The sequence below is a fragment of the Misgurnus anguillicaudatus genome, chromosome 5, assembly GCF_027580225.2.
Source record: "Misgurnus anguillicaudatus chromosome 5, ASM2758022v2, whole genome shotgun sequence".
NCBI lineage: Eukaryota > Metazoa > Chordata > Actinopteri > Cypriniformes > Cobitidae > Misgurnus > Misgurnus anguillicaudatus.
The window spans coordinates 27743658-27769696 of record NC_073341.2 but is presented as its reverse complement, the minus strand read 5'-3'; the positions used below and the strand labels follow the sequence as shown (position 1 = coordinate 27769696).

The window sequence follows — 26039 nt, the reverse complement described above, 5'->3', positions numbered from 1 at the left end:
TTAATTAGTTTCACAGCCCCGTCCTTCTCGCCTCTTCTGGCAGCCGCACTCTTTCCTTACACCATAAGTGTTTTTAGCGGATCAACGGCGCCCTTCGGCTCCTCCAGGGACGGGGCGTGTGTTTGCATTTGCCCAAGGCATAAAGGGACTCCCACCCGAAAAACAACTCCTCTCTTTGTGCTTCCTTGGCCCTTTTTATGTGGCTTGCCTTCACCCTCACCTCCAATCACAGGTTGCTCCATTTAATTTGCCACACCTGCTGCTCATTCCCTCGTAATCAGCGTTGGCAGGGAAACCAGGAAGCAAAACTGATTAAAAATCGGGCCCGGGCGGAAACCATCTTCAGGCGGAACCTTTCTCCGCCACTTTTGGTTCCGCCCAATTATAGTCACCCGGTGACAGTACACTTTACAAATTCATTAGTTGCTGATATTCTGTCTGAGTTTTGGAGGTGGCCATTCACCACGAACGTGATCAATGAATGAATATTAAAAAAAAATGTGATGTGTCTGAAGAATGAAACTGAGAAAGTGGTTGTAGTTATAATGGATAAAGAGCACCACCCAGTGGAAAGATTTGTGTTTGAGATATCACAGCCTCCACTGCTATCCATCAGGTAAACGATTCTGTGTTCAGTGTTCTCAAATACAAGCAGAAGTTATGCATGTGTCTCATGAGTGCATGTTTATTTGTTTTTGTCTGTGGCAGCTCAGAGACTTTGCTGTCCCATGTTGAACAGCTGCTGAGAGCTGTGATCCTAAAGATTAGTGTGTGTGACGCTGTTCTGGACAACAATCCTCCTGGTACAGAATCAGCATTTGCTGAATCAAGACATGACCTCTGGTTTATTAAACATAAAGATCATAACATACGGTACAAATATATGATCTTTTTCACTCTGCTGCAGGATGCACATTCACAGTGCTGGTACACACCAGCGAAGCTGCTACAAGAAATATGGAGAAAGTTCAGGTCATCAAGGTGAGGCTTGTTGAAAGGTCAGATCATTCATTGTTTAAATGTTTGAAAAATATCTATAAGTTCAGCACAAACAGCTAGAAATGCAGAATGAGTTCATGCAGTGTAGTTTCTTTTTGTCTAAGAGTGGAAGTTAATAAGGTTTGAGGAAGCTATCCCAGGTAAAAAAGTAGTATACTTTAGTGTATTAGAAATATGATTGAAGTACATGAAGTATAAAACAAGTATGCTTCTACTTGTTGTACTTAATTTAAAGAGTATTTAATATGTACTTTTTAAAAGTATACTTCCAAAAAGATGTAATAAAGTTCAACTTAACAGTCCAAAAAATAAGTATACTAATTTACCAGTAATTCAATTATTTTTAAAATGTACTTTTGGAAAGTATACTTCAAAAAAGATGTAATTAAGTTCAACTTAAGAGTCCAAAAAATAAGTATACTAATTTACCAGTAATTCAATTATCTTTTAAATGTACTTTTTGAAAGTATACTTCAAAAAAAGATGTAATTAAGTTCAACTTAAGAGTCCAAAAATAAGTATACTAATTTACCAGTAATTCAATTATCTTTTAAATGTGCTTTTTGAAAGTATACTTCAAAAAAAGATGTAATTAAGTTAAACTTAAGAGTCCAAAAAAATAAGTATACTAATTTACCAGTACTTAAATTATTTTTTAAATGTACTTTTTGAAACTGTACTTTGTTGTCAATGTATTTTAAATTGTATAGAAGTTTATTTTTTTTAAGTGTATTAAATTTGACATACTTAGAGTGACAATTTAATATACTTATGGGAAGTATATTTTTTGGAAATTAATTGTTAATTTACTTTTTTAAAGTGTACTATGATCTCACTTCATTAGAAGTGTGACTTCTGTACACTTTATACGGTACACTCTAAAATAAGTGTATTTTTAGTTGCATATCAGAGTACTTTCATAAAATACGTTAGAATAATAAAATGTATACACTGCATGAAAAGAGCTGTATCCGGACAAATACGGATGGGAAATCCCTGCTAAACTTTAGGTTTGCCAGATAAATGAGGCAGAGTGCTTGGAAACGTACTCAGAAGTAAACTCGTGAAACATCCAGAAACCTTGTGTATATAGGAACTGGTGGAAGTTTCCAGGAATCCTCAAAGCTGGATGTGAGGAGTGCTGGTTGTGAGGTGTGAAGGGTTAATGACAGAGGTGCTGTCTCTGTTTTCAAAGCTGGGTGGGAGGTTCGAGGCAGCACATAACATAAAAACTGGATAAAAACATTATAAATCTACAAGTGCGTTTACTAAATACATGTATTATTATGCTAATGTAATTTAATTGATAAAGGTTTTTTTTATTTAAGAAAATCTGAGCATCACTGAAAAAACTGTCAACGTGTTTGTCAACTAAACATGTTTTGTAAACGTTATACATTTTATAAAAATATTTTATATTTTTATTATTGATAAAGTATAAAGAACAAATCAGTGTGAAACGCAGATTATAAAAAGTACATAAAGTGCCAGCAGAGGATCCAAAATAATGAAGAAAAAAAAACACATTTGAAACATCCAATGGATCTTGGAACTCGTAGTCAAATTTACATCTACAGCATGTAAGAACGCCAGGGCAAAAGACTTCAATTCCCAGAATGCACCTGCACCCACCCATTCATTCCCACCAATCAGAATCAACGGCATTATTTCAAACCGCTACTGACTCGGTCTTCGTTTTCATGCTAAACAGTACGGCTGAGGTAAGTTTCATTCCTCTACATCGCGCAGATCTGTTCCGTATTTGTTTCTATTTTGTTCTTTACTGTGATTATTTTTGTCTTTATGCGAGAAGTGTTTTAATTTAAAGCACACACAGGAAACATTAAGAGTATACACTGTGACTGTACACAGTAACTTAACGTTAAAGTTCAACATGCGGTTTTTCAGTGAGCAAAGTTACATGCAAAATGCCTGATAAACGAATCAATTCGATGTTTAAAACTTTAAAAATAAAACTGCAAGATTACTTGTGTTGGAGATGTTCAGCTAAATGTAGCAAATGGCTCTTTCTGCTATTTTAAACGATATAGACGATTTCTGTTGTTTAAATGCTCATTCAATTGCTGTAGTTCTGATAGATGCTGCGTATTTGCAAGCCTGTTTTAATAGCTTTATTCTGTTTAGTAACCAACTTAAGCCAGCTTCACTTTAAGTTTAAGATAAACTAACGTTAGATGCTGTTGTAAAGAAGCTTGGAGTCAAAATATATTTTAAAGTTGTATGATTGCCTTCTTTTTTTAATATGATGTCTATCCATGTTTGTGTTTACAGAGGTCATGTACCATGTGGTCGACCTTGCTGATGCTGAAGAGGTTTCTGTGTTAAAATGATGTAAGTTTAATCATTAATCTTGTTTTAATTCATGCCCATGTCATGCTGGCTACCAGTCAAATATCGCATACAATTAAAAATACTATTAATCACCTATAAAACCTTAAATGGCCCAGCACCTTCGTATCTTAGAGAATTAATATCAGAATACAATCCAACACGTACACTACGGTCGCAAAATTCTGGTCTCTTAATTATTCCTAGAATATCAAAAGTGTCTAAGCTCTGAAATGATTTGCCAACTGATGTCTGTGAATCAGACACAGCCAATCACTTTAAATCTAAAGGGACACTTCACCCATTTGTATTAAAGGAATAGTCTACTCATTTTCAATGTTGGGATATGTTGTTGCCTTGGCTGGGAATTGTTGGTGCATCCCTCTGTCGTTTGTGTGCGTGCGCGTGGGCGCTGGGGCGCGCTGCGACGCTTCGATGGCATTTAGCTTAGCCCCATTCATTCAATGGCACCATCCAGAGAAAGTTAGAAGTGACCAAACACATCAACGTTTTTCCTATTTGAGACGAGTAGTTATACGAGCAAGTTTGGTGGAACCAAATAAAACGTAGCGCTTTTCTAAGCGGATTTAAAAGAGGAACTATATTGTATGGCGGAACAGCACTTTTGTGATTACTTCGACTCGGCGCAGTAATACCCTCCCTCTCCCATTATGAGAGGGAGAAGGGGAGCGGATTTTTCAGGCGAGTTGAAGTACTCCCAAAAGTGCTATTCCGCCATAAAATATAGTTCCTCTTTTAAATCCGCTTAGAAAAGCGCTACGTTTTAATTTGTGCCACCAAACTTGCTCGTATAACTACTCGTCTTAAATAGGAAAAACGTTGATGTGTTTGGTCACTTCTAACTTTATCTCTGAGTGGTACCATTGAATGAATGGGGCTAAGCTAAATGCTATCGAAGCGTCGCAGCGCGCTCCAGCGTTTACGTGCACGCACACAGATGATAGAGGGATGTGTAGACAATTCTTAGTTAAAGGAGTAGTCTACTCATTTGCAATATTAAAATATGTTATTACCTTAACTAAGAACTGTTGAATCATCCCTCTATCATCTGTGTGTGTGCACGTAAGCGCTGGAGCGCGCTGCGACGCTACGATAGCATTTAGCTTAGCCCCATTCATTCAATGGTACCATTTAGAGATAAAGTTAGAAGTGACCAAACACATCAACGTTTTTCCTATTTAAGACGAGTAGTTATACGAGCAAGTTTGGTGGTACAAAATAAAACATAGCGCTTTTCTAAGCGGATTTAAAAGAGTAACTATATTGTATGGCGTAATAGCACTTTTGGGAGTACTTCGACTCTGCGCAGTAACACCCTCCCTCTCCCCATATGAGAGTGAGAAGGGGAGCGGACTTTTCAGGCGAGTCGAGGTGCTCCCAGGAGTGCTGTTGCGCCGTGAAATATAGTTGCTCTTTTGGATCCGCTTAGAGAGGCGCTATGTTTTGTTTTGTGCCACCAAGCTTGCTCGTATAACTACTCGTCTTAAATAGGAAAAACGTTGATGTGTTTGGTCACTTCTAACTTTATCTCTAAATGGTACCATTGAATGAATGGGGCTAGGCTGGGTGCTGTCGTGGCGTCGCGGCGCGCTCCGGCGCTTGCGTGCGCGCGCACGGGTGGTGGAGGGATGATTCGGCGGTTCTTGGTTGGGGTGGTAACATATTTTGGTGTTGAAAATGAGTAGACTTTTCCTTTAAGCCTAGTATCTTTAGAACCCCAGTCATGTTTTTGAATGGTCGTGCATCATTTCCTGAGACAGGAGAAATACAGATTTCAGTGTTGCACTTTCTTCTTTCAATGATGTAAAAATCATCATTTTGCATCATTGAAAGAAGGAAGTCCAATATCTTTGTTGAGGGGGTGAGACTACAAACACCCCTTTTTCAGTCGAATAGGCACCAAATTCGAAATGTATGTTACATTTCCACTACAAATATGAGACACTTTCAATAAAGATTAATGTTTCTACGGGTGAAATGGTCCATTAAAGCAGTGGTTCTCGGTCTTGTTCCTGGGGACCCCCTGCTCTGCACATTTTGTGTGTCTCTCTAACCTGACACACTTTGCTTAGTTCATGGAGCTCTCATATAATGAGCTGATGTTTGGAGTCAGGTGTGTTAGATGGGGAATACGTGCAGGGTGTGCGGAGCGGGGGGTCCCCGGGAGCGGGATTGAGAACCACTGCATTAGGGGATGGTTCTGGCGTTTAACACTTTGGGTCTCATTTCTGGTTTGTTTTGGATGAGCTGCAGTGGTGGACACATAAATTTTGACAATGGGTCGTGTCTTGAATTTTTTGGCTCGTTTGGAGGCGTCTCTTGGCTGCTTCGGGGTGGAGGTCGGGGGTCATGCGCAGGCATGTCGTTGGAGCAACACTTAACGTTCATTTTCAAAACCGAGTGGTTTGTGGTTTTCGTTGATGATTTAAAAACAAGTAGTGTATCGAAATACAGTTTCTGTCGTGTTTTATTTGGCATTTTGTAAAATTCCATTGACTTCTCTTGGAAGACTCATTGCTCACTTATATACCACCCGCTGGAAATGGAAAAGGGGTCTGTTTACATGTGGTTGTAGTTTTTTCGCTCGATTTCTCTCAGAAGGCTAGCATGAGCAGAGCAACTGTGCCCTCGGAGTGGGGCACAAATTTTTCCCATATTTGATGGCTCAGTGACAAGCCTTTGGTTTGAAGTTGAGCTCGATTGTGACTGTCTATACGCTAGACACCAAGTTCCGTTCAGCGTGGTTGTCGCCATTAAGTGGTCAGGAGTGTGCTAACGCTTCAGAATCAAATATAGAGCGGAAGTATATACGTGGTTGTAAGGTGTCTGAAAAAATAGATCCACTATAGCAAATAACACGGATTGAAATCATACATTGCTTTGATATATTTGTTTTTAATCATCAACATACACCACGAACCACTCTGTGAGTAGCACAGTTTTGAAAATGTAGTTAAAGGAACAGTATGTAAGAAATTTATATCAATTAATCATAAAATGGCCCTGATATGTCACTAGACATTAAGAAATCATTTTCATTTCAAATACTTATATCACTGACAACAGTGGTCCGGCCAGGATATTGTCATTTAAAAAGTGGAGTTGCAGCCCTCAACTGATGTTTATGTTGTCATTTTGTGTATTGGCCACCAGTTGTGTGATTGCAGTACCAGTTTTAGCCACAAGTTTTGTGATTGCAGTACCAGTTTTGGCCACAATCCTACATACTGTTCCTTTAAGTGTTGTTTTGGTGACATGTTTGTGCGTGGCCCTTGGCCTCCATTCTGGGGCGGTCGGGAGGCGCTTCTAGACAAGTCGGGAGGTCAGGACACGACCCATTGATAGGATTTCAGTGACCATCACTGTAGTTCATCCGGGGCAGGCCGGAGGTGAGACTCGGTGTTTAGTGCCGGAATTATTCTTTAAGACTTTTTCCTTTAACAAAGCATTCACATATTTTGTCTAGTAAATTATACTTATCTCGCAAAAGTTACCTTGTACAGAACATAGCATTCACATAACTTGTCTGGGTAATTTACTAATGCCGCAATAGCTAGCCTGTATGGAACCGAGCATATATTAAAACTAGGGCTGTGAATCGATTAAAATTTTTAATCTAATTAATTACATACTCTGTGATTAATTAATCTAAATTAATCGCCTACATAATTTTTGCTGTGAAAGTATTAACTATTTATTTTTAAATAAATCAGTGAATAATCAGCATTAGTGACAATGAAGCTCAAAAACTCTTTTATTATTACAGTATTTTCACTGTTCAAATAATGGCCATAACAATCAACAAAAATAACCTAAAGTAATATGCTAAGGAAATAAAGTGCTTCAGGAAGATTATTTACCAAAAGTTTAACAGTGCAATATCAATTGCAGGGCTTTTTTGTGCAATTGAACATAAACCTTAAATAAAGAACCCGACAGGTGGATGACATCAAAGTACCGCGAGAGCATTTAGGAAGCAGTCTTCTGTTATGATTTCTCGAACTGCTCTCACGGGATTTGGATGTCATCTGCTTCTTGGTTCTTGTGGCGCCACATAAAGTGTACTCACTAGTTTAACAAACCCGTTTTATCAGCCGCTGGTTAGATCAACGTAGCAGTCAAAAACGGGATGCGAGTAATCACGTACGAGAGAAATCGTTTACCCACAAAATACAGGACACCTATACTGTGCTATATTTGGTTTTCTGATCCCAATCTTCATCATTACGCTAAGCCAAGTCAATCTCCATTGGTCTTTTACACCTTTATCGATCTCCAAAACTTCGGAGCCTTCCTGCATTATAAGTATGTCCATGCTAGCTGAAATAGTTTTACCTCAAATTACGCGCTACAGCCAGAAAACCCGGAGTGGATCCGGTGCGTAGTGATTACAGAAAGCTTACATTGGAGAGAGGAACGTGATTTTGCTCCACTCCAGGCTTTGATCACATCCCACTTAAAAAGCTGAATACACGTCGTATTTATGAAAAGTTAATTTAATAATTTTGCAATTGACGGAAATCCGTGTGCTTTGTATGATGTGGTACTTTAGAGTGGACGAACTCTATGATATGCAAATTCTTTGCTGCAGACGTTGCATACTTTATTTTTATCATCACTTCCATCAGGCCGTTTTTTTATAAGTAAATGTTCCAGTCAATGATCCAGTCACCGCTAGAGCGTTCTCGTCTACCTCCTTTATTTTACAGTCAAATGGTGGCTAGAATGTATCCAGGTTCAATACGGAATGGATTAATCTGCGTTATTTTTTCTCAGATTAATTAATCGAATTAATGCGTTATTTTCACAGCCCTAATTAAAACACAACACTGTGTAACACTTGCATTACATGTGAATGGCCCCTACACTAATAGGATTTTGTTTCTCTCTCCCTGTCTCGTCCTCAAACCTGAGGACATTGAGACAAACAGACCTGTTCCGGCTTCCGTGGAGGTCAACACACCACTGATCTACTGGCTGCCCTTCAACGTGATGCCCAGCCGATGCCTGACCACCGACGGAACGCTCTAAATCTCCTTATCCGTTTACATCCCATATATATATATATGTGTATATCTTTTCCTCCTAGGACTTTTTGTTCCTCCCTGAGGTTTTTCTCCTAGGGGTTTTTTCAACCTCGGGGAGTCAACCAACATTGGCTTAACTTAGCACCCTCTTTTATACGAGACATTATTAATTTGCTCGCTTGTAAAGTTTATTCATAGCCGCTGTATTTTGCTACTTATATTGTCTGTCGATTTTTCTATGTTTCCCCTGCTTCTTTTAATGTAAAGCTGCTTTGAAACAACTACAAATTGTGAAAAGCGCTATATAAATAAAATTGAAATTGAAATGTTTCTTTCCTGTTTTACAGATGCAGTGAGGGAGTGATTTCCCAACATCGAGGTGGCAGAGATCCAGGACCTTCTACAGAGGAAGTGCAACAATGCCAGTTACAAGGCCTCCAGTAGTTCAAATCAGAGCTAGATGTGCATATAGTACAAGTTGTTCGCAATTGTTCTCTTCCCGGCATTTCAAAGAAAGTCGACTGTTTAAGGTTCCCATTTTGCCAATATCTGTTTTGTGTGTTACTTTTGTGTCAATAATAAAGATCCTTTTTTGAAATGCAGTTTGTAATCTGTTTGTGTGCATTTGAACTGAATTTTTATATAATACACTTGTAGTGTAATAGCAATATTCATGCTTAAGTATAACAAAATGGGGATAAAAGTACAAATTAAATATACTTAAAATATAAAAATACACTATAATAATATTGCACTGAAAGTACGTGTTTATGATGTTTAGGTTGTAATTGAACTTCACTTTAAAAACATTATTATTGTCATAGTGGGACACTTTAAAAGCACTAAAAATAGTTAGGAAGTGCATTTGTAGAGCACTTGAAATATTACAGAGGCATACTAAATTAACATCGTTTATACTAATTATAAGTATGATAGCAGTATGCACAAAATGTACTTAAACGCAACTATTATTTGTGCTGCAATGGCTTTTTAGGTGTATTTCCATTAAAATGGCAACCCTGGTGAAAAACAAATATACTTTATTGTATTTCAAGTATATTTAACTGTGCAATAGTACATTACAAATATACTTACAAAGGAATGTACTTTCTTTAAACATATTTAAAGTATGCTTACAACATATTTGCGCGTATTTTTTTACAATTAAACTTTTAACATACTTCAAAATAATTATACTTTAGTATATTTTCTAAAAGTATACTTTAGAAAAATATACTTAAAGTTAAAGTTTTTTGCAATTTTTAAAGTATACTAAATTTAAACTTATTTTAAAATGTATTTTAGGTATACTTTATCGGTATGCTTAAAGTTATCATTATTATAATGCACTGACAGTATATTTCCAAAATACATTATTTATTTTTCTTTAGAAACAGTATATTTTAAGCACATTTTGAAAGTATATGGGGTGTACAAATGTATGTTATATTATGGAGAAATAACGTGGGCTTAAAATTACGAGAGAGCAGTATGTTCTGTTACATTTTATATTGTAGGTGTATACATTTGTAATATATTATTAACATAATAAGGTACACTTTAACTTCACGCATTGGATAAACCAATTAACTGTGTTTTACCACAAAATAACCATGGTTTTGCTTATAATAATCAATACACCAAAAAAAACATGGTTACTAAACTTTTACCACAAAAAAAAACATTCATTTTCGTAAGGGGAATATGAGTGTTTGTTTTTTTGTAGTTTTTGAGTCAATTGCATACCGCTTTTAGCTGTACACATTAATTAACTTAAACAGTTTTCGTAAATGCATTTCAGAGAAAAGTGAATTCTGAGATTTGAATAATGCATCTGACGTGTGTGTCACAACGCACGTATTTTGATTTTTACCAGTCGTTCAAGACAGACGGATTCAGTCCCAAGGTACGTTAAAATATCTTAAAATTAATATATTTGATTATCGTTTGACCATTCTGAAGTTTATCAGTAGACTATCATATTTCGAATGCGAAATGTTGTCAATAACGCGGTGTCTAACTCGCTATTAGTGATAAGCTGTTGTGTAGCTTAGCTTAGCTTATAGCTAATGTTAAAGGTTTGAAAGATAGCACTGTTAGCCTGCTATATCGAATTAGTACACCCAATTGTTTTGTTAAATATATGTTTTGGTGTGTATGTATATGTTAATGAAAAAAAGGTAGCGTCAGAAAATCTGTTTTTTTAATGTAGCGTGAAAGTTAACCATTTATTGACTGTTTAGAGGTTGTATGCTTTTACCTAACTTAACTGTATTTAGTATTAATGATGCTGCATTCTTTCCTCAGAAGCTAAAGTTTTTCAAAGACATTTGTAGGGAGGACTTTGCAGCTAATGGTAAGTCATTTTAAACTCTTAAGATATAGGCCTAATAATTTATTCGTAGTAGTAAATCAAGCTTCAGTTTAGATAACGTTATATACATATTGAGGCGGTTTCCCGGACAGGGATTAGACTAACGTTAGTCCTAGACTAAAATAAATGTAAGAGCTGTCCAAACTGAAAACAACTTGCACTGACATATCTTAAAATACACCAGTGTCCTTTGTTTTGCCTCAAAATGCACACAGGTAATGTTTTTATTAAGGCATGTTTTTTGAAACTAGTTATATTTCTTTATTAAACTAAGGCCTAGTCCTGTTGTAAGCTAATCCCTTTACAGGAAACCACCCAATTGTCTGCTTGTTGCATTTTCTTTCTGACAAGTTTTACATTTAAATTTAATACAATAAAATCTTTCTTTAGGAGCTGAAGTATTTTATGTAACGAGGATTTTGCAGCCCATATAGGCAAGTCATTATAATGAAAACTCTTAGGGGTGGTTTCCCGGACAGGGATTGGCTTTATCCAGGACTAGACCTTAGTTTAATTAGGATAGTTTTAACAAACATGCCTTACTAAAAACATTGCTTGTGTGCATTACGATGTAAAACAAAGGGCACTGATGTGTTTTGAGATGTGTCGGAGCGAGTTGTTTTCAGTTTGGACAGCTCTTGCATTTGTTTTGGTCTGGGACTGGTCTGATTCCTGTCTGGGAAACCGCCCCTTAATATATATGATGACATTTTAGTCAAGCTCTAGTTTAGGTAAAAATATATCTGCTATACAATCTCTGCCAGTAAACTATAGATTTAATACAGTAAGTCTTAAATAAATGTAATGTTTTAATATTAAACACTTTTTAATTGAGCTTATTGTCTATCTTTTTCAGATTTCCTAAGGCTGAACCAAAACCTGCCAGACTAAAGTTGATTTGGGAGAGAAAGACGTTGTAAACTTAATCATCTTGACATTCTTCAATGAGTAATTGTTCAATTTTTAGGCAAATACTGTACATTTTGAATGCTGTGAATAAAACTATATTTTAAATATATTTAAAATGAATTGTTTTTGACTGTTTTAATCAGCTTTTATTTATTTGGAAAAAATTATTTTGGTTATGTTACCAGCTAAAGTAATCTATTCCCAAAATAGCACTCTTTAAGTTAACTAATTATTAAGGCACTTGAAGTATACTCATTACTAATCTAGCTGCAGGTATGTAAAAGTATACAAAATGTAATGTACTTGGCATATTCATTTTTCACCAGGGCAGTTTTTAGAATTTTGGATTGGCCAAAAATATATAGAATGTATGCAAACAGTCTATTTAAGGTATACTGATTGTATGTTTGCAAGACACTCATAATACATTTGTAATGTACTCCTAACATAAATAAAACACACTCTAAATCCACTTATCAAGCATGAATTTAGCACAAAAACAGTCATGTACTTAAATTGTACTAAATACACTTAAAGTTGTTCCACTTTAGCACACAAAAGTACACTAAATACACTTAAAGTTGTACTTTGCTACAATTAATATACAACTAAAATATATTAAGTACAAAATTAGTTGTTCCAAAATAGCACTCTTTAAATAAACTAATTAATAGCACACTTTAAGTATACTGGTCATTAGTGTGACTGCAAGTATACTTAAGTATATTAAAATTAAATATATTTAGCATACTATTTTTTCACCAGGGAATACAATGCAATTGTACTGTAAGTGTGCTTAATTACTCATAAATCTTGATTTTCAGGAGTGTATTTTAGTGCACTTGAAGTTTAAAAAAAGTTGTTCCATTTTAGCATACTATTTACACTTGAAGTGTAATCAAATAGGTGTTAAGTTGAAGTTAATACATAATTGAGTACACTTAACTATACTTGGATTTGACGAAAATAGTACAAAATCTAGAAAATATACTTAGTACACTTTTTTAAAGTATATTTTTAATAGAATTTTTTTTTCACCTGGGATTGATGTCTCTGCCCCACATTTAGTCCACCCTACTGCTTTCTGGGCATCTAAATAATCTTGCTTGAGAAGTACTATTGGGTAAATAATGGGATCTGACAAACCTGACTTGCAAACATGAGAGCCAAATCTTATTTAATCATTTACAGCTTGTTTTATTTCGGCTACAAATTTCACTACCTGTACACTTAAATCTACTGGATAACATGTAACAACTTGAGGTATTAATCAGGCTTGTGCACAATTCAGAATTGAATTGAGAATGACTCCTAAATTCCAATTCAATTCTTGAATTTGAATTGAATTTGAATTGATGTCAAAAACAGGATCTAGAATTACAATTCGAATTTGAATTAAAGGAAAGCAGAATTGCAATTCAATAAAAATTCAAAGAAATTCACATACATATTATAAAGTAAGTAAAGTGTTAAAAATGAAGCGTTCAGTATCTGTCAGAATTGTATTACATATTCTATTATATTAGTTTGAACTACTTGTACAGATTAAATTAACAAGAAATGTTTTCCCCCAGCAATTAATGTTAAAAACTCTAGTCACATAACAAATAATTAAGTTTGATTTTTTTGTAATTGTAATGCGATGGAACATGACTTCATTTCCCAGAATGCTTTACTTTAACTAAGTATTTAAAATGGTTGCCAAACAATTTTCCAAAGTAACTTTCCTAACACTGAATGTATGTGAGATTCTTTCTGTTTTGTTTGTGGAATTTCTTTGAATTGTCATGAATTTAATTCCACTTCCTGTCATTCCAATTCCAATTCAAATTCAACTTCCTGTAGGGCGGAGTCAATTCAATTCAAATTCCAATTCATGAATTGAATGGAGGCCAATTCTGAAATTCTGAATTGTGCACAAGCCTGGTATTAATGAATGCACACATTCATTGTCTTGTCTGTTTTGTGTATATTTTAAGGACTTTCCATGGATTGTAGCAGATGAGCAGGAAGTTCACATGGAAGAACCAAAACTCATTCCTCTAAAAACTATGACCTCTGATATTCTCAAGGTATTACACAGACACACACATGTAGTTGTATATTGTAAAACTATAATAGCTGTGTCATTCTCATCTAGTAAAAGTATTTATAAATAAAGACATGTAAATCTATTTTAATATATAACATTTTTGAATTACAAACCAGGCACTGTTTTTGTTGTATTTGTATTTTCATGAGGCACATAGTCACAGTATAAAGTGTAGATTTTTAAGCTTAAATCAGCATTGCAACATTATCAAAACAAAATGTTCTCATCTCCACCCTAAACTGATGCAGCTGTATGTGGAAAAGAAAGCAAAACTTGACTGCTGCATAATCATATGCTTATCCACATGAGAAAGGAAGTGGTTGTTTACATCAAGAATGTGTTATTTTGAAACAGGTTGTGAGCAAAGATGCCTTCATATATGCTCGCTAAGTGAGTAAAACAAATTTTCACCAGTAAGATTTTCTTCAAGATTTCGCATTGTACTGTACTATTCTGTGTGATGTTAAGGTTTTTGTGAATCTCTCACTTCTCATTTATATATCTGTTGTTGCTTTAACTGTATGTTTACATAGGATGTGGAAATTTTGTTATTGTGTGATTTTTAGTGTAATCTAAAGCAAGTTTCAGCTTTTTGTAGTTCTTTTTTTGTATATTTTACCTGGTACCTAAAAATGCTGTATATGCAACACACTCACAGCACATTTCTACACCAGTTAAATTGTAACCCTACACATCAGACTTGCATCACTGTTAGACCACAATGAATGTAGATTAACCTCATATGAGTGAAAAACACCTAGGCTGCGTCCGAAACCACATACTTACAGAGTAGGTACTTAATTTCAAGGAGTACCTACTTAACGAGCGCTAAAACAGTACATACAGTCAGGTTAGTATGGACTTCATCCGCCATGTTGATGTTATCATGGGACCTATGACGTAGGTTCATGTGGACCCACAAGAACCGACAGGAGGATGACATCACACTACCGCGAGAGCGACTCGAAATCAGACTTCTCCGTAATATGACTTTAATGTTATCCACCTGTTCGTTCTTACAGCCGTGCATGAACTCGAACAGGCATGAAAACGCATGCGTTTGTATGAGGGACAGGTGCACTAACACCTGATTGCATTAGTATTGCTGCGTTCCAGGCAACCTGTAACCCGTAAATTACAACTTCAAAACCACGAGTCACGACTCTGAACTGGGAGTACATCGATCTAGTACGAGTTCACGGGTGGGAAGTCACGGGTTTGACTGCCGTTCCACTGCACTTTCACAGGTAGAAGGTTGTAAAAACACGGGTTACAGGCTGCCAATCTTACCTGAAAAACTAAATATTGCTTTAAATGCAACCATGTTTTATTTAAGAGCTGTGTTTTAGTTTTTATCTATACAGCGGTTATAATGATCTTCAGCAGTGATGTGCTAAGAGTGTGAATAAACCATAGATGCACAGCTTAAAGCAACACTCCATGTAGTTTCCATGTAAAAATGACTTGCAGCTCCCCCATGTGGTTGAAAAGTGCAACAGTGCCTGGTATCAGACACTCTTCTGCAGGCAGGGGGAGGGGCGGGGCTGTGTTTCCTACCTTCCACCGCCACTTTCAGAGTGTGCTTGTAGCAGCTAGGAGACTGCTCAGGTTGCAGCAACAGTACAATTTGTCCAGTTAAAAGTTGTTCTATCACTGAAATAATTTTAGAGACATTATTTAAAGGTAAAAAAACTACATAGTGTTGCTTTAAAGGGATAGTTCACCCAAAATAAAAAATTCTGTCATCATCTACTCCCTCTCATGTTGTTACACACCTGTATAAATTTCTTTGTTCTAATGAAAATGAAGGAAGATATTTTGAGAAATGTTTCTAACCAAACTGCTCATGGATCTTTTTTACTTCAATAGTATTCTTTTTTCCTACTATGGAAGTCAATGGGCTACACAAAAGTCACTTGTAATGTGAATGTGGCTTTAGACACGCAGGCGAAACAGGTACATGTATTTGTATTTTTTATTTTAACGTCATCATGTTTGAAACCTGCTCAGGGTATATTCTGGCAAACTCTTTCCCTAACGCATTTCGCAATTGGCAAAGAAAACTGTAGCACAGGCCATTACCAACATGTAACTCAAATCACAATGTTCCTTCCTGTTTTCCCAGCATGATACCATAGAAAGGATTTAAAGTATTAGGCTCAAGTAAGAGGTGGGATAACAGTTAACATTTTTCAAAGTAAAAGTTCATGCAAACAGATTAATAGACAAGTTTGTCAAATATTTATGGTGTATATGGCAAAATCCAGTGTAAAGTAGAGCGTAAGTGTTGTTTGCCTCTCCGATCCTCAAACGCGATGAGCCAATCGCTGTGCGCATAGCTAACCTCTCTTCTTTTACGTTTTCATTAGTTTTTTTTTAATATGTTTTTTCCTGTCATTTTAGTTTAAAATGGTAAAAACGGTGTACATGCAACTCCGACACTAGGTATCCCGAGAGGCTGGCTGACCTTGTATATTTTTACCCTTTCCCAAGCCACATCTCAACCGAGATAAGTGTCTGCTCTGGATTAAGTTATGCGGTAACGTAGACCACAACACCAACTAAGTTAAACGTAGATAAATTAAACAAGGATGTCTACATCTGTTCTAAGTCAACAACATATTTGAACTTTATCTTTAACATCTCTAACGTAACGTAAGCCTAACATTAGAAAACTTAAGTCACTTAAAGGGAAACCATGCAAGTCTGCGTAATATTTCTCTACGAGCTCCCCCTAGTGTCTGAAAGTAAATGCTTTCAAACACACTGTCGTAAAAACGAACTGTTGTCCCTCCCCCCTCGGAACCAAGTTTATCAGCTTATTTCCAATCCAGTTATGTTTTCCTTCCGTCAAGGGTTTTCGATGCATCTTCCCCGGCTCTGCCATTTGCAACAATCCCTAGCCGTGTTTAGCTCGCCAGCCTCTGTGTTGTTTTCCGTAAAGTGATCCTGCTTCTTGCGATATCTGAGACTTTGCGAGACTGATGGACACCGGGTCGGATACAGCGAACTTGCAAGTGGGGTATTCTTCCTACAGACGGTAGGGGCGGGCGAGAGAGTCTTCATTTGTCCGGTAATGAGTCATTTAACCATATACCGACTTACGAAGATGATTTATTAACATTAAAAAAAATGCTGCCTTGTGTCCCTTTAACTTCAGTAATGTATCAGTAAATAACCGTGATAACAAATGTTATTTGTAATCGCAGTGTTGTGCTGAATGATTCATGTAAATACTGTAACATCAAACTAACGAAGAGGTACTCATGTAATCGTTGTTCAACAGTGGGTGACGTTTGAGCTGATATGTATATCCTGAATGAATGCTGCTTTTAAATTAACGTTTATTTATATAAGTTAAGGATATTTTTTATTATTCTATCCATCCTGCGATTTTCCCGCCCCACATGCGGTTAGGCTTTAACACGTACGTTAGTAAATAAATACAGAAATATGCAGTATTACAAATTGCTAGGTAGGCCTGTGCATTGTTTATAGAGGGTATGCACGTGATGTCACCTTCGGTGAAAGTGACTGCGGTTACGCATACTGAGTGGCAAAAAGCGACAGCATTAGCATAGTGTGAAACGCACTTAAAATGAGACTGTGCTAACAGACTCAACAAAAATTTGGAGTGGTCTTTTTCCAGACTGCAAAAAACACTCAAAGTAGAAGTAGTAGTACAGTAGCAATATGTCAGGTATGTAAAATTTTGGGATAAAAAATCCTATTAAAATACACCAATGAATACTCTTGTTCTGTATAATTGCAAAGTTTTGTCAGTAAACCTTCATCAAAAAAATCCATTATTTTGAGACTTGTGTTCTACAAAGGTGGGATGGTTTAATAGAGTTAGGCAAAACAAAATAGGCCTATAGCCTGTCAGAAAAAGCACAGGCAAGTTGTTAGGGTCACTGTTAAGGCCAACTAAATTCAATTTAAGCTGATAATAGTCCGTTTTACTGGCGTTTTCGCAGCAGCCGCTATGAAAACCAGCCATTTTGTTGAATGTTTTGTCACTCAACAGAGCTCCTGCGTGGAAAAGTGACGTCAATGCATACCCTCTATAGAAGAAGAAAACGAAACAGGAAGGAACATTGTGCTCTGCAAGTTATGTGGTGGTTAACCGCGTGTGCTTACTTTGCTGATGGTGAAATGCGATAGGGAAAAAGTTTGCCAGAATTTACCCTGATCAAGGTAAGATAGCAAAAGTAAAAAAAAGAAAATGAAATGGACGTAAACAGCTTTGATATTGAGTAACCTAGGTTCTCACCAGTCGACTTCCTTATCATTGAATGCTGATTGTTTAGGAAATGCGAATAGACAGTGAAGAAATTGTATGATGTGTTGAATGTATGCTTTATAGAAAAAGAGATGTTGGTAAAACATGGCCTAATTTATTTCTAAAAGCTGTCTAACACCAGTTTCTTTTGCAGCCCCTTGAGGAAACAGATAGACAAACTAAAACACTTAATGATTTATCACTTCTGCAGCAGCGATGTGTCATTTATTCCCATAATATGTGGATAAACTGTAACCTTATTCATCTGTCAACTGTTCTACCTCTAATCATAAACATCAGTCTCTGTATGGCAACTTGTTATAATGGAGAGTATGAAATTAATGGCCAGTGCTGTCCAATGTGTGATGCAGGTGAGTAAACTTAATAATCTAAGGTGAACTCAAATTGATTGTGACACTTGACATTCATTTCAACCAGGGGTGTAGTTTTTCAGGAAGCCCCCCAATAATCAAAAATAGCATTTACACCACCCTACCCTCCACTAAAAAGATTATACAGTGATAAATGAAAACATACTGCTGACCCTTTAACCAAACAAATCTACACCCATGATCTCACTGTCAAGGTTCACTCAGCTTGTAGTCACTTTATATTTCTCTTCAAAAAGATTGTTTTCTTTTTTTAATGTGGTCACGTAATTACATCACTTACTTGATATAGTCTGACATCTGTAATTAGGCTGAGCACCAACTTTCTTAAATCTTTATTGGAATTAAAGGCGCTGTTGTGTCTGTAGACATGTACACCTAGTTAGCATTTCTTAAAGCTGCCGTCGGCAACTCTGGAGGATTGAGCAGTTTCCAAATGTTTACAATTTCATGTCCCTCCCCCACTACCTCCGAGCAACCTCCCTCAGAGCTCGTTCTCGTCAGCAGCGCGCGTGCAAAAGTATTATTGTGAACGCATACTTAGCAAGAATACTTAGATTACTTACATAACACTCCGAAAAACAATCAATGGTTGATAAAGCACAATTACCTGTTGAGAAGAAATGTGGCAAGCTCTGCATCCAGCTTGAAATCTCGTAGATTCCTTTCAAATGCCGGTCCGATATTGATCCTAGTTTTATTACGGTCAAGGTCGCTTTCTATCTTTGTTTCCTTCTTTTCATTGGTTGTTTTCCTAGCTCTAGTTGTTAACCGAGAAATCGAAAGTTTGTTACTGAAAGTTCTCTCCGCCATCACGCTGTTCAAACCAAATTCAGGCGGATGCACGTGATATTGTAACGCGCGCGAGGGGGAGGGGGATGGGGATCTGTGGCGCGTGCAGGTACTGTGATTGACAGGCAGATTTTACACAGCCCTGCGCTGATTGGACCAAATGAACCAGCCTGCGCTGATTGGACCAAATGAACCGGGAGCGGTGGATTTTTGCAAAACAAATAACAGGCTCCAGGTGGAGCTAGAAGCGCGAGGTTTTTTCTTAAACAGTCTAATTTATGTTGTTCTATCGGAGCATAGTGTTGGTTTCAGTGAATATGATCAAAAAATATGATCAAATAAGTTGCCGACCGCAGCTTTAATTTTACCTTTAAATAACTTGAATAATATTTGGATGTTTTTGGGATATACTGTCTCCTTATTTTTTTTTGCCAAAATATTTTTATTAAGATTTTTTTGCATGTTCATGCATATACAATCACATTCTTGTTAATACAATTTGTCACTGTCTCCTTATTACTTCCTACTAGTTACTGTCAAAATCAAATGGCCAAACAGGGAGCATTGCTGATACGCAAATTATTATTATGTTTAAAAGTTCTGAAACTTGAAGACACTTTTGTTTATGAAGAATATTAATTTTTCTGTTCATCAAGCTATGGTATTTAAATTATCATAAAAAAATCACAAACTTTTTTACTGTTTGACATTAGCTTTAGCTGCAATGTCTTTGAATGTCAGTGTGTTATAGTGTTGTTTTGTCATGTATATAATATGCAGCTTGACTCCAATCTGACACTGTAATTTTCTTAGGAAAGCGAGTTTATTGGCATTGTGATGAGTTCACAAGGACAACATGTATACCATGTACTGAAGACACTTACACAGACTCCTTTAACAGATTAAGAGAGTGTCTGCAGTGTTCTGTCTGTGATTTAAGTAGGTAAAAAGTACACTGTACAGCTCTTAAAAAATACATCTTTTAAACTTCTTGTCATTGCAAAGTCTCCTTGCGTTTCACTTTCTTTTTACTTTCTCTTGACAGGTAATGGCCTGAGAGTAAAGAAAGCATGTACAGTGACATCAAATACAGTGTGTGGGCCTCTGTCAGGTCATTACTGTATAGAAGTAAAGGGGAAAAGCTGTTTAAAGGCTGAAAAGCATTCAGCCTGCTTACCTGGACAGTATATCAACCAGACCGGTTGGTGTGTTATCATCAATCCAGATTGCTCTAACATATTTAAGTGTTTGGAATTTTTAAGTGCACATGACTATTTAGTTAAAAAATGTCCACATGACAGAAACTCAGTGTTAACTTGTGACTGTGACATGTGAAAACAGCAATGTGACAAAACAAATGATTATGACTTTAGGGAAAGCACTTAAAATAAGTCCATTGTGAAGTCATGAGTTAAGACAATAACTATAGTTGTTGAGAGGGAATTCAATGGGGATTTAGAATTGATAATTAACCCAATGACCTTAACATTTTACATATCGTAAGTAATGTTACTTTTTGTTACATGAAAATAAATCTCCTTTTAGGAACAGAATTTCGAGATACGGTGTGTGCACCCTGTCCTGCTGGTTCATATTCAGATGGTACACTTTGCAAATTACACACAAAGTAATTACAATTTATTTTAACTTTCAATGTTGACTTTCCACATGCTTAAAATTAAAAATGTATAACACTTAAAATAAATGAGTATTATTTGTTGTATCAAAGCCTGTTATTGTTTTTAAGGGCAACTTTAAGTTCAACTTTTCTCTCTTTAACAGCTGTGAATCTCATAGGAAAATGACAATCAAACCAGGAACAGAAAAAGATGACGCTGAGTGTAGCAATGATGGACATTCTTATAAACTACCTCTGATTCTTTCATTGTGTGTTTTGGCTGTCATCGTTGTAATTGTAATTATTGTAAAGAAGAAAAAGTCTTATTGTCTGGCACAGGGGTGCCCGGCCCTGCTCCTGGGGGTCTGCCGTCCTGCAGACTTCGGTTCCAACCCAGCTCCAACACATCTGTCTGTAATTATCAAGCAACCTAGCAACCTAGTCCTTACAAGTCACTTCCTTCAGAGGCTAGGCGAGGCTCCTTTTAAGCATTCGGAGAACACGTTAAATGGAACAGGCTAGCAAGTGCACATTATTACGTCATTGCGTGATTGAATGGTGTGCTTTCGGTGCTGCGCGCATAGGATTGTGGGTGATTTCAGAGCATGAAGAGCGCGAAGGATACTTAAGCAATATCGCTGAAGGAGGAGTGTAATATAGCTCTATATCATCACGGCTGTGATTAGGCCGAGTGCCGAGGGAATCACAGCCTTGATGATATAGAGCTATATCACACGACTCCGAGAGCGATATTGCTTTTATACAACAGTTCGACGGCACACGTTTGAAAAACGAAGTTATTTTAAAAGCCTCTTTGTTTGAGAACTACTTCTTCCGCCACGGATTTGAGGGCGGCCAGAATGACAGGTAACACTTTCGGCTGCTTTGAAGCTCATAACAACTACCGTTTCTTGGTCACAAAGTGTAGTTTTAAGATTAGTTCAGTCGAGAATGTATCTGTATTATATTTAAATCTGCAGTCGATTAGTAAAGATAGCGCCTGTTTGAACGTTTGCTTAGTGAGATTCGGTACGAATGAGAACCAAAGCATGAGCGGACGTCAGTGTTCACTCGCCCCGCTGACCACCGCCCTCTCTAGGCTACATCTCTGAAAGGGATTACCTGGCTCTCATGTTGGCCTTGTTTGTTTATGATCGTCAAAATGAGATCAAATCAGCAGTATTTGGTGTCATGATCAAACTATTACTTGTTTTTTTATTCATATTTAGTGTCTTTTGTGTTGTTATTGTTTTGGGGCGAGGTAAAAGTTAATAAAACTATACTTGTATAACGTTACTATTGCTTTCTCATTTATTCTTAACGCGATACGAGCACTCGATTATTATTAAACTTTGTTCTTGTCAGTACTATATAAAACGGTTTTTATAAGTGTCAGAGAGATGTTTTTGCATGCTGCTTATAAATATATCAGTGGCGATATCTCATAACATGTTTTAATAGTCACGTCACGATAAAATAAATGATCATTGTCCACATTTAAAAGCTGCGGTGCTTACCTGCAGTTCCACGGTGTTTTCGCGTTCTGATAAGAGATATTGCTCCAGAAAAAAACGAGTGTTTATATTCCTCTTTCCAAGTGTTAATCGTCCACACGATGTGACAAGACATTTCTCCCATTAACTTTAACGTAACATCCAAGAGCGCTGATCTTTGACGGAATAATAACTTCCGATTGGGGATTCACAGACTGATTTATGAGCTAGTAAACTAATGAGACACACGGAGAGTGATTCAAAACAGCGCGTCTGTGTTTTTCCATTCAGAGATGAGCCTGCTTAGGACCTTCATTCACTAGGTGGCGGAATGATACGAAAGGTGAAGCGGTTACAATGCCGTTATCAGCACAATATCGCATAGCTCTTAGCCAATCAGATTCGAGAACCAGAAAGAACTGTTGTATAAAAATATGCATCCTTTCCTGTATATGGGATATTTCTCGAACGAAGGACTCAGTCCTTGGCTGAAATTTCGAGGATCCTCGACATTGGAACAGTCCTTCGACGGACGTCGATGATGTAGCATCCTCGAAATTCTAGCTTCCAAGGATCCTTCCTTGACATTGAGAAACGGCTCTTGATTGGCTGCTTCAGATTTTGTTTTTTTTTGGGGGGGGGGGGAGTTGGAGCTAAAATCTGCGGGAGGGTGGCCCTCCAGGAGCAGGGTTGGGCACCCCTGGTCTAGCAGCTCAGATCCACATTCAAGGTTACAAAACATTCTATGTTTTTGTAAAACCAAACATGCATCATAAGATGTTGCACAGACTTTCTTAAGCATTTAATGTAATTTTCCAAATGACTCTGGTTATTTGCTTAGATTTAGATTGGATTCCCCTACACTACTGAAAGGTCCTATATAAGTCACTTTTCAAATTAGCATGTCAAATGTCACTGTTACAATGTGTTAAAAGCAACACATCCTTTCTAAGAGTGTATCTAATTTAAGGCAATTAACCAAAACCATTAAAAAAAATCTATTGACTTTTGGACAATGAAACCAGAAGTGCATAAATACTAACTCACTTCTGGGTTTTGCTTTCAAAAATGTGTCATCCCTGCAGAACTCTATTCACATCAGGTCTGTGTGATCATCATATTATCAGACCACCTACACTGTACGAGACGTACCCACTATTATGTTCCCTGAAGTCAGAATCTCTGTATTTTCTCATGGTGTGTAATTAAAGTTGTGAAAAAAATTTCCTAATATGTTGAAGTGTTATTTAGTGCTGCAATTATTATAGATAACTGATCTCAGATCTGGTTTGCCTTGCACGGTCTAACCGTAATCAATTTCAAAATTATGCCGTGGCCAATCAGATTAAAGCAGGTGGAGTAACTGACAGTATGACTGTAGAACAATTGTAGAATAGTGGATTTAACATCAACATGTAGTTTAAAACTGAAAGAAGAAAGAGGACTAAAGAATCCAATCAACATGAAAATACAATACAATGCACCTTTATTGTCAACCGTGATTGAAATTTGTTGACAAAAACACACAAACACATACAGGACACATAACTCACACACCTTTTTGATTGATAAATCCTATTGCAGAAGGTAAAAAAAGATCTATTATAAATATTTGTCTTTGCAGGCTTTAAAAATTGCCGCCCATGGGGCAATAAAACAAACTGATAACACAGGTGATGATTTGGGTCTTTTGTTATACTCTCCGCTTTGCCAACACATCTTGACCCAACTTACTCCGTGGTCTACCAATGATTTTACTGTATTAGTGACTCTTGCCAGATTATTATTCTGCTTACAATTTAGATGTCCATACCATGAAGTTAAATTATATGTCAGCACACCCTCCATCAATGATTTTTAGGCAATCTTCAATATGTTTTGACTTACTCCAAACCTACAGATTCTCTGTATTAGAAAGAGACGGTGAATGCGATTTTTCAAAATATTATTAGTGTTATCCACAAAGCTCAACTTACCGTCTGTGCCAAGATATTTAAAATATTCCAGCACTAATATCACCAGCCCATGAGTTCCTCAACATATTTAATATATTCAACCGACTCATTTATATCACCTTTTTTGAGAAGTCCTACCAAAGCCATGTCATCTGCGTACTTAAAATTTTCTTTAAAATAGTTCTTTAAAGGCTTAGACACTCTGAGAACCTGTTAATATCAGTGTTTAAAAGGCAAACAAAACTTGACCTGAAACAATAAACTGATAATTAAGTTGCTTTTTTGAAAGGAATTGTTTGAAATTGGGATATGCATTAATCATAAAAAAGTGTTTGTATCAGGCCTTAATGAAAGAAGGTAAAATCTATTTGCATCTAGGTTTGGAATAAGTTAGTCAGGGGCGCACTCACACTAAACAAAACCAAACTGTGACCCAGTGCGATTATTTTGTATTTGTTATCTTATGCTGTCCAAAAAGTTTAAGACTAATAATAACCAATATAATCGACTTTTCTATAATTAACTTTGATCCTTGATCTAGAATTGAGATTAAGCCAAATAATTTAGTGTAATGTAATTGAAAGAATCACACCAACCCTTTTTTATATTGTAAGGAGTGTTACTTCTGGTTACATGAAATAAATCTCCTTTTTGAAACAGAATTTCGAGATACCGAATGTGCACTCTGCCCTGCTGGTTAAAATTCAGATGGTACACTTTACAAATTCGTTAGTTGCTGATATTCTGTCTGAGTTTTGGAGGTGGCCATTCACCACGAACCTGATCAATGAATGAATATTAAAAAAAAAAATGTGATGTGTCTGAAGAATGAAGCTGAAAAAGTGGTTGTAGTTATAATGGATAAAGAGCACCACCCAGTGGAAAGATTTGTGTTTGAAATATCACAGCCTCCACTGCTATCCATCAGGTGAGGGATTCTGTGTTCAGTGTTCTCAAATACAAGCAGAAGTTATGCATGTGTCTCATGAGTGCATGTTTATTTGTTTTTGTCTGTGGCAGCTCAGAGACTTTGCTGTCCCATGTGGAACAGCTGCTGAGAGCTGTGATCCTAAAGATTAGTGTGTGTGACGCTGTTCTGGACAACAATCCTCCTGGTACAGAATCAGCATTTGCTGAATCAAAACATGACCTCTTGTTTATTAAACGTAAATATCATAACATACAAATCCATGATCTTTTTCACTCTGCTTTCACAGTGCTGGTACACACCAGGGAAGCTGCTACAAGAAATATGGAGAAAGTTCAGGTCATCAAGGTGAGACTTGTTGAAAGGTCAGATCATTCATTGTTTAAATGTTTGAAAAATATCTATAAGTTCAGTACAAACCGCTAGAAATGCAGAATGAGTTTATGCAGTATATTTTAAGGATTGTAGCAGATGAGCAGGAAGTTCACATGGAAGAACCAAAACTCATTCCTCTAAAAACTATGACCTCTGATATTCTCAAGGTATTACACAGACACACACATGTTGTACATTGTAAAACTAATAGCTGTGTCATTTCTCATCTAGAAAAAGTATTTATAAATAAAGACATTATACATTTTAATAAATAACATTTTTGAATCACAACCAAGGCACTGTTTTTGTTGTATTTGTAGTATTTTCATGAGGCACGTAGTAAAGTGTAGATTTTTAAGCTTAAATCAGCATTGGAAAATTATCAAAACAAAATGTTGCAACGTTCTCAACTCCACCCTAAACAGATGCAGCTGTA

General features: G+C 36.6%; 2 protein-coding genes and 1 long non-coding RNA gene across 3 annotated transcripts; all 3 read left to right on the top strand.

The window, feature by feature from the left end:
- The first annotated feature begins 407 nt into the window (after positions 1-407).
- On the top strand, positions 408-13853 carry LOC141349105 (mitotic spindle assembly checkpoint protein MAD2B-like). The gene is made up of 4 exons (XM_073867902.1): positions 408-616; positions 709-803; positions 908-981; positions 13659-13853. The coding sequence occupies exons 1-4, from the start codon at positions 504-506 to the stop codon at positions 13836-13838; spliced, it is 462 nt and encodes a 153-aa protein (XP_073724003.1). The 5' UTR covers positions 408-503; the 3' UTR covers positions 13839-13853.
- LOC129435198 (uncharacterized) lies at positions 9845-12224 on the top strand. Its single transcript, XR_012369438.1, has 3 exons — positions 9845-10302; positions 10704-10752; positions 11627-12224. It is a non-coding gene; the product is annotated as an uncharacterized lncRNA (long non-coding RNA).
- Positions 13854-17684: 3831 nt separating the features above from the next.
- Positions 17685-21519, top strand: LOC141349058 (tumor necrosis factor receptor superfamily member 14-like). The gene is made up of 6 exons (XM_055167427.2): positions 17685-17968; positions 18208-18424; positions 20048-20173; positions 20280-20435; positions 20780-20861; positions 21017-21519. Exons 2-6 carry the CDS (start codon positions 18292-18294, stop codon positions 21372-21374), a joined length of 855 nt encoding a protein of 284 aa, XP_055023402.2. The 5' UTR covers positions 17685-17968; positions 18208-18291; the 3' UTR covers positions 21375-21519.
- Positions 21520-26039: the final 4520 nt, after the last annotated feature.

What these genes read in the sequence shown, in the direction of transcription:
- LOC141349105 (XM_073867902.1), top strand. Translation starts at nt 504, where the DNA reads ATGTGTCTGAAGAATGAAACTGAGAAAGTGGTTGTAGTTATAATGGAT. An exon ending in CCTCCACTGCTATCCATCAG is followed by an intron (nt 617 to 708) that starts GTAAACGATTCT and finishes TGTCTGTGGCAG; the next exon opens with CTCAGAGACTTTGCTGTCCC. An exon ending in AGAAAGTTCAGGTCATCAAG is followed by an intron (nt 982 to 13,658) that starts GTGAGGCTTGTT and finishes GTATATTTTAAG; the next exon opens with GACTTTCCATGGATTGTAGC.
- LOC141349058 (XM_055167427.2), top strand. Translation starts at nt 18,292, where the DNA reads ATGTGGATAAACTGTAACCTTATTCATCTGTCAACTGTTCTACCTCTA. An exon ending in ACAGTATATCAACCAGACCG is followed by an intron (nt 20,436 to 20,779) that starts GTTGGTGTGTTA and finishes ATCTCCTTTTAG; the next exon opens with GAACAGAATTTCGAGATACG. An exon ending in CTTTGCAAATTACACACAAA is followed by an intron (nt 20,862 to 21,016) that starts GTAATTACAATT and finishes TCTCTTTAACAG; the next exon opens with CTGTGAATCTCATAGGAAAA.